Source organism: Pangasianodon hypophthalmus, chromosome 18 (assembly GCF_027358585.1).
Source record: "Pangasianodon hypophthalmus isolate fPanHyp1 chromosome 18, fPanHyp1.pri, whole genome shotgun sequence".
NCBI classification, from domain to species: domain Eukaryota; kingdom Metazoa; phylum Chordata; class Actinopteri; order Siluriformes; family Pangasiidae; genus Pangasianodon; species Pangasianodon hypophthalmus.
The window spans coordinates 10,287,966-10,297,288 of record NC_069727.1 but is presented as its reverse complement, the minus strand read 5'-3'; the positions used below and the strand labels follow the sequence as shown (position 1 = coordinate 10,297,288).

Sequence of the window (9,323 nt, the reverse complement as noted above, 5' to 3'; positions counted from 1 at the left end):
TGATAACTCAACAGCTGGGAGCAATTCAATCATCAGCATTTTATAAAACTGAACTATTTGCATGGAATTTGGTTGGAGGGGTTTGCTCTTCCAATGAGGCCAGCTTTATTCTATCCTTTGATTGGTGTTGTGGCATAATTATTACTACAACTACAAAACACCGCCAAGATGACACTGAAGCGCACCTTTGGAAAATATATTGTGTTTTCTTTATGTTTGCTCGTGTAACTATTTAATGATTTGAGATTTATTAATAACCTAAATACAAAACAAATAGCTATATGTAGCATTTTGAATGCAACCACATGATAGAACACTATTACATTATTATATATTATATAAGGAAAGCTGTACAAATTTGTAAGATCTTACAGTCCGTGTCAACTTATGTCCATAATTAGCTTCTTAATATTAGTTACATCGTCTGTGGTGAATTAACCACAACTGCAAAAGAAAGGAATTACTTTTCCTCTGCTGGTTTCTTCTGGGCGATTTGAGTTAGGTGGGACTGTATTTAGTGAAGGTCACCCAAAGTACCAATCAGAATTAGACATCTCAAGGCTGCTCCCCCTTTAACCCAACCACAGAAACTAAAAGGAACAGGAATTAGTACTATTGAGATCATTGCGCTCTAGATCGAAATCTGTATTTTGTCTAATTTGACCATTTATATAATACTTGTTATTTTTTACACGGACACACCGAAAAGCTAAGACTGTAGTTTCTGTTTTTCTCTTTCTGTTGTATGATAAAATCTCATTACATTCATAACAGACAAATCTGATCTTGCAGAGTTTCACCTGCAAAACTCACAACCCCAAACTGCACGATAGTAGACAGTTAAATGAGAAAACAAACATCATTTTAAACCAGATGCAACATGCACACTGCAAACACACCATGCAACATTCAAGAATCGCATTTTCTTACAAAAATTAATGCGCTGTGCCATTCCTATATGCTTCTCTAACTCTGGCACTTTTCACAAGTTGCTTACACTAGAGAGACACAAATGATCTGATATGCCCTGATCCAGGCAGAAAATTGTAGCTTTTACTTATAATTAGATTGGATTTACAGATATGTATTTTTTGAATCAACCATTCATAATCATTTAATAAATAAAGTTGATGATCTGTGTAATCACAAAGATTTTTGTTAACTTTTGAAGCTGTATTGCCAGGGGCTTTCACATTTATGTCTGCCTCCATTTATATTCTTTGACACACAGTCAAGTGCTCACACTCTTTTCTGCTGGCTCACAGCAGTCATGGTTCTTATTACAGGCGCCACTGCACTGCAGACGGAGTCATCAGATGGCTTTGCCAACTTCTGTTCTCCTTCCAGAACGAAATACCACACACATGCGCACACAAACCTACTAGAAAAAAATAAATCGCTGATAGATCCTCGACTGGGCCTTATAAACATGCTGATTTTCAAAAGACTGTGTGGGGTAATATATTAAACAATCAAACAGTCTCTCAATCACACATCCTAGGAAAACTTAAAAAATTAATTAATTAATTAATTAATTTAAAAAAAAAAAAAGAAGAGGAATCCTTAAATGACAGCTGGATGATATAACATTGACTCTTTTATAAAAATTCAGTCACTTAAATGTTATTAAAAGTTTGTATGAATTTCCAAATGCCTGAAAGTAAAGGCTCACAAGACTTGATTTGAAAAAGCGTTAGTGAAAATCGAGCACACCAAATTACCCAGGGAGGCAGTTTCCAGAGCCAGCTATTTCCTCATTCACACCTGCACATATCAGAAACTGTCTGTGTGTGTGTGTGTGTGTGTTTGTGTGTGTGTGTGCAAAGCAGATCTACGCGAGTCCGCACTTGAACAGCCCTCGGCAGTAGTTCGTGCCCCAACATGTTGACTCTGGGGAGGATATAATGTCTAGCCTTTGGCTCAGTCATATATGATGTCTAGTCTTTAACTCTATCATATACCCCCCCGCCCCCAAAAGAAAAAAAAACCTCAACCTGTGTGATGGGTTACTTTTCTGTTCCCTTAGAAAGGAAGCTTATAAAAATGTGTGTGTGTTCACACACAGTTTCTGAAGCATTAGTTTAAATAACATCTAGGATTGCTGTCCTAGAACTGTATAGCTATCTCTAAAGTGTTGCATATACTCAATACAAAAAAGGGCCACAAAACAGCCAATTCACACCCAAGGCTTTTATGACGTGCTTTTCATTTATGTCTCACAGAACAGATAAGCCATCTTTCTAACTGGTGTTTTAGTCCACAATCCGACTCTGTGAGTCGACAACCGGTTGTATGAAAATGTAAACACATTGAGTCTCCTGTTCTATTTATGCTTCATGTCTGTTTCTTTTTCAGCTGAGAGCATAGGTGAAATCAGGCTCATTACACCAAGGTGGGAAACTGTAGAAATGTGCTGTTCCTCTATTCTTAATGGTACCACAAAAGGAACTGAAGCATTGTGGATTGGACAGAATGAAGATTACATTACACAGGCATGCCGCCTTAAGTGTCATATTCGGTAGGGATTCTGGGTCAGCATGTACTGCCGCATTTAAAAAAAAATTTTATAATGGCACAGCATTAGCTATAAGTAGGACTGGGTGTTTGACAGATATAAGGAGAATTAAAATTAAAAATACAGATAAAAAAAAACCCTCTTTCTTCTTTTTTCCAGTAAGAGCCCACAGAGACTAAAAGATGAAGCAATAGATTTCTATTGTAAGTACATTCATTTTATTACCTTATAAGGTCAGCCATAATTGAAATGATTGGAAAGATAAGTAGAGGGAAAGCTGAAGTCAACATTGACTTAGAATAAGTAGGTCAACATTTGCAGTTTGAGAGACTGAGACCCCAAAGCAAGATTATATGAGACACCTGACAAGCTGAAATGACAAGCGTTTACCAACAATGAAATGACCAACATCCCCAACTAACAGAGATGGACATGCTGAAAAAATGCTGAAAAAGTTCATAGAGCAAAAGATGAGGAAAAAAAGAAGAAGAAGAAGAAGAAAAGCATACTCACAGAATGAGGGTGCTGATATTGCCAGAGTAAGGGCCAAAATCTGGCATCGTCTCCAATTCGTTGTTATCCAGCTTTCTGCAACGCAAGCACAGACGTGGTCAGCACAAAGGAGAGACGGCAAAAACACCTTCGTGAGGTGGAGAGCATACTTACATTTCAGTTAGGTGCTGCAGTCGGGAAAACAGTGCTTCAGGAAGTGTTCGTAATTTGTTATGGCTCAGGTCCCTGTGAAGAAAGGCATTCATCAGAGGCGGGCATGCATCACAGCATGGAGGCTTTCATCACACACTGCACACATTAGCTCCTTGCTCAAATGCACAAGGGAGAATTTCTGCAGCACTTAATCAAATGTGGTTTAAATTGCATCGCAGATAAAGTGGACTAAGCACCAAGACAAATTAGGTCTGATGAATTTAACAGGCCACTGCACCATACTATTCTAGCACGAAATTTAAATGTTCTTATGGATATATGAGTCAAGCAAAATATGATAAAATGATCAGGTACTTCTGCGTAACCATTTCTATTCACACACCTGACATGAACATGTGTGGAGGTGAAATTGAGTCACATTTTCTTAACATGTCTTTCCTCAAATTCCAAAATGACACAGTTATACCGGAAGACAAATTATTTTTTTCCTCTCACAAAATCTAAAAGCACTTTCTATGTTCATATACAGGCATCATGTGATGCTTGTTTGTGTAGTTCTGTTTAAAAAAATGATGCATTACAGCTTGAATAAATATTGTTTTACAGCAAAAAAAATCCTTGCATTATGTTCATTTAATCTAAAAAGAGCATGTTCAAATGCAGTTTAAATGACAATGCTATTTGTTACTGCCGAAAGTCCTTGCTGTCTTGATTTTCTTCCCAGGACCTAAACCACAAACTGCTTGCTTACAGCAATCCCTAATCAAAATCTTTGTTGAATTTCAGTCGAAACCATCAGCGGGGAGGAAATCTCTTGTGGTATAATCCGAGCACTCAAACTATTGAATGTGACCGCCTTTAGTGATTAGTATTAATATTCTTTTGTTAATACTGAAACCTAGACATCATATTGTTACTTGAATAACTCATCCAGCTACTGGGATTACTTCATCAAACTTAAATCTCAGTTCCTCAGTGGAGAGACTGACTCTTTCATTATAGAGAGGATCAGATGAAAACGGGCCTCGAGGAGGGCTGGCAAGGCGAGGCAAGAAGGAATCTGTGCTCAGTAAAACTGGTGCTGGAGTTTCCTGACTTTGCGCTCGATCTCCATTGCGGTGCCATCTGGTCTCAATCAGCGCAGGCACAAAGCAGGGGGGAAAAGTAACAACTCTTAATCTATTCACATTGCAGGGAGAACGAGCACCGCCTTCAATTTCCATACCCATGTGTTGTTGTCCCCCCTGAAGCCAGCTTCTTTTCTGATACTTGACAAAAGTTCTGCTGGCATTTCACACAGGAGAAAATCTAAATGACTCTACATTTAAAGTCATTTAGATTTTCTCCCATGTGAAAGCATCAACAGTTCTGGAACCAATAGCACAATATTTTTTCATGTCCTTCCTTGTATTTCAACCAGCTGCTGTTCATCTATAAGTCCTGCGAATTTCGTACACTAGAGACTGCTTAGGAGTGAGTGCTGAAGTGTACAAACAGAAGTAGATAACATGGTGTGTTTATCGCAGCTGCATTTCCTCTGTAAATCCATGTCATAAGTGGATCAGATAAGGACCCTGCTGTGTGTACACTTCCACTTCGGACCAGGCCACTAGATGCTGCTGTGAAGTGTGAAAGAAAAGAAAAAGAGCCGACATATCCGGCCTCTTGTTTTGAGGAGACAGGCATGCCAGGTTTGTGGAATAATCAATCAGAGGGGAGAGTGGGTCACTGAAAGGCACGTGCTGATTATTTACACCCCCGCCCCACCCCGTGCTGTCACAAAGTAATGTCATTCAATCACACCAAATTTCATATTTAAATGCTTCAGCAACATCTGTTTACAAAAACGTAATACACAGAATAAACACCTGTGATTATAAAGTAGGGACTGGAAACAATTGATTCTTTGCGATATCACAATTCCTTCATGCATAAAATGTTATAAACAGCTTTTTACATGCAAAGTGGAACATGGCTCCTTTAGGGTTCTTTGGATGTTAAATGGTTCTTACTCTCTAAAAAGAACATTTACTGAAAGAGAAATTTTTTCATAGGGTCCACAAGGACAAAATGAAGAAGAAATGTGTTCCAGGAGAAACTTTTATTTCTAAGAGTGCAGACTTGTGCAATAATGTTAAAATGTCAACAGTACATTTCAGATATAAATTAAACAGCTACATTTCCTCAGATCTGACATTACATAGCAACATAAAAATGAAACAGTGCACTATATACTACTATACTATACACTATATAAACAGTGCACTCAATAAAATACAATCTGGGATTTATCCTCAAAAAAGTGACTAGAAGTAATTCACCATAAGTGACATAGATTTATTTATTTTTCCTGCAAAGATCATTTTGTTTCTATAGAATTCCACTTTGCAAGTAAAAGCAGAACCTCAGATCTTAAACAAACAAAAGTGTTTTTTGTCTTTTAATAGAATATTATGACACTGTAACCTTATTGCTTTTCATGGTGGATGAAAATACTCATACTAGAGAGAAATATATATAATATAAGCTAATGAAATCAAAAACTGAGATCCATAAATATGAAAAAAAAAAAAACCTGGTTTATAATCACATCATGGTATCGAAATTGAATCAAATGATGAGATCCCTACACACTCCCACTCCTGTTAAATTATAGCAGTTCAATGTGGGGAAAAAAAACTGTGTAGAAAACACTCATTATAGCTCACACTCAGGCTTCTGGAGATTCACAGATCCCACATTTTCAATTTTTCAGTACAGTACTGTGTTATCAGAAAGTCACATGAATCGAAGGATCGAATCAGAGTTTAAAGTGAAACAGTAAGTCTCTAACAGTTAGACGTGTGAAATACACACGCACCATTTGTTGACGCAACTGTTAGCAGGTAAAACACTTAGGTTACTTTATACACTTATCATTAACTATGTACAGCTATATTTTTTAAGTAAATGTAATGAGGAAGTTCACCTTCACTTGTTCAAAACATTACATTAATGTACCACTTTTGAGATGCTACATTATTTACACGACGTTTTCTTCCCGGCTCTTTGGGGGGCTTGAGGCCTCATTTTCTTCTCCCTCTTTTTCCCTCCCTCCCTCTCTCCTTCTCTCCCTCTCTCCCTGTGAGAGTTACACAATCAGATCCACATCGAGCAGCTCCTTAACGGCTTCACTACTAGGATTTAGCCGCTAATTCAGCAGAAATAATGGGCTGCAGGAAAACAAAGGGCCGGGGCAAACGGGGCCTTACGATGTGCCGGAGAGGCGTTTAGAAATTAGCATGGTGCAGCACAAAGAACTTCATTCCCCCTACAGCTATGACTTGTTTTTTTGGCAGAGAAGCAGAAGGAGGTGCCTGTCTGTGGTGGGAGAAACTTTCCACACTTCTTCTATACAGTGTTGCCAAACAGTTAGCGAAAGAAAGAACTGTGCACAGCCTGCTGGAATACAGCACCACAGAGACTTTTTTATTTAAATGTAATTAGACTTTCAGCATATTTAGCACTCCATATCCTGTACATACTACACAATACGCACCCAGTGTGAATGCACTGATTCTCGGCTAGAACGAGTACAAATTTAATATGTATCTTACTGACACTTCACTTAGCTGTGGGAGTATATGAAAATCCATGGTGTGACAACAACACAAACCCAACATGCCAGTTTTCAGTGCATCCCAGCTGCTGCTTAAAAGTGACATAAAACTGCTTCGGGAGTGTTAAATCATTTCTTCGTTTAAACATTCACACACATCCACAACCTCTAACCTAAACCTTGATTTTGTCATGTCTGGCACAAGTGTTTGAGAAAGTCAACTTGTCTCAAGAACCTACTTGAGTATAAGACAAACAGCTGTTGCAGGACTTCAGCAAATGTTCCACTGGAAACCTGCACTTTTCACATAAATGTTTAACCATCAAACCTTTATATATGAGCAACTTTACAGATTTTGCACTTTTTTTTTTACAGCCTAAAAGGTTTCAGCAAAAAAGGGAAAAAAAAACATTAAGCACCTTTTTAGCTGTTTACATTAATCAATTATTTATGTAGTTATATATTAAAATAGTCAACCTGCAAGCTTTTTACCAAGCAAAGTCAGGAAAGCTGAATGCACCAGACAACCAGTATAAGCACAAAGATTCATTTCAGGTGGAAAATAAAGATTTCAGCCTTCTTTCAAGCTGAACCTAATCCAGATATCAAATGTACCTCATTCTTTAGGTATATTCTTTAGGCCTGGGGGTAGGTAGGTATGAGCAGGTATTGTCTAAACCAAAGGATCTCAAACCTTTTTGTTACTGAGTTATCGAGGTTTGTATTAAAACCTATTCATCACAGTAATAAATATTAAACTTGGATAATGTCAGGGTTTTTTTTTTTTTTTTTAGATGATTTCCAACATTGCCAAATATTTTTTAAATTACTGACTCTCTGGATATGCTTCACAGATCCCTGAATGTCCCCGAACCATGGATCTAAACATGTGAAGACATTTACAGAGGACAATGCAGGCCTTAACAAACCACCACTATTATATTAATGCAATAAATTCATTTGTGTTCACTTTGTATGCTGGTGTGATAGCAACACACTGTATATGAGCTAACTGCACCTGTAAAGATTGCAATAAATTTGGGTATAAATATTACCAAAAAAAAATATTTATGTATTTATTTATTTTTTGCTTCGAGTATTTACTTCTTTCTACATTAAGGTGTGTATAACACTTTTGGTTAAAACTTTCAACACTGGCTAAAAACCTGAAAAGGCTCCAAAGTAGGATGTAGAAATGAGTTATAAAAGTTGTAAATAAAGAAGAGGGTCACTGCAGAGAGAGAGAGAGAGAGGGAGGGAGAGAGAGAGAGAGAGAGAGAGAGAGAGAGAGAGAGAGAGAGAGAGAGAGAGAGAGAGAGAGAGAGAGGGGAACTATCTAGGACCCCTAGGTGGAGGGACCCTAGACAGAAGAGAGTGCATGTTCAGGAGAGCTACAGAGCCTGGATTTGCACATGGCCCAGAAAAAATGTTCATGGGTGTAAGAGGAAAGATAAAGTTTGTTGGTCTTCCAAAACTCTCCATAGCATTTATTACATTTTTTTGTTTGTTTTTACATTTTTTGCAGTTTTATTTGGGACTGTTTTCCCACATGGTCCTACACCATTGAGCTTGAACAGAAACCCAGTGCTGGGAGTGTGTGTGCTCAGGACAGAGACACTTTCCCCAAACCAAACACTGCCTTTTAAAATGCCTTCAATACGCAATACGCAACACACACACACACACAGGATTTTTAGTGCTAGCTAGACTAAACTCAACTCTATCAACACACTTCCAGGACATCAACGAGGCGACTCTGTAGCACAGTGAAATGGTGTAAAAGTGTATTGTATTTATAAAGAAATGAGCTTCACTTACACTTGTGTGATCCAGGATGGGAGTCTGTGAAGTTTGGAGCCTTTTGTGAGTCGGCTACAGTCCAGTAAAGTGCCAGTGCATGTACAGGGACTGGGACACGGCTCTGTGCTCTCCTCATCCCCGTGTGTGAGCTCGGCGGCGGTGAAGAGCACCAGCACAAGAGCGACATATTTCCCAGCGCCGAGCGGCTGCGCCGAAGCCGACATTTTCCTCAAAACTCCCCCGAAAAACACTTTCTTTCTCCTTTACTCCACAAAAGTTCCGAATTCAAAACAAAAACGCTGTTCTTCCTCCAAAATACCAAACTTATTTTTGCTGTTTTACAGATAAACCTGAATACGCTAGTCCAACCACTTCACTCCGTCCATCCTCGTGTGAAAAACTTTTGCTCCTGTGTTTTTTTTTTTTTCTTCACTGTAGTTGAAGCGCGTCGAGCGACATTCCAGAGTCTAGCGACGAGCGCTCTGATTGGCTGACAAAGAGGAAGTGCTCCGAAGAGCACTATGGGTAATGTAGTCCAAGTTTGTTCGTGTTAAAACAACAAAACTGCACTTATAAGGCTAGACAAATATTATAGCCTAGGCTTCTTAGCGTTGGAAGGCGTACGACAACAATTTTATTTTCATTAATTCTAAAATAACACTGGGTGTAACAACTGCTGTTGTTTTGTTTAACAAGGGACAGGTCTGTTATTACCATTTGAAAGAACACACATAATTATTTGGC

At 38.4% G+C, this 9,323-nt stretch overlaps 1 protein-coding gene across 1 annotated transcript in view; it reads right to left on the bottom strand.

Annotated features, from left to right (window-relative positions):
- lrig3 (leucine-rich repeats and immunoglobulin-like domains 3) overlaps positions 1–9,011 on the bottom strand; it is a 25,543-nt gene extending 16,532 nt beyond the window's left edge. The window contains exons 1-3 of the mRNA XM_026923310.3: positions 8,598–9,011; positions 3,182–3,253; positions 3,029–3,103 (exon numbers count right to left, since the gene is read on the bottom strand). Coding sequence (XP_026779111.2) covers positions 3,029–3,103; positions 3,182–3,253; positions 8,598–8,803 — 353 coding nt within the window. The 5' untranslated portion in view covers positions 8,804–9,011. The remainder of the gene's footprint in view (positions 1–3,028; positions 3,104–3,181; positions 3,254–8,597) is intronic.
- Between the last annotated feature and the right edge of the window lie 312 nt (positions 9,012–9,323).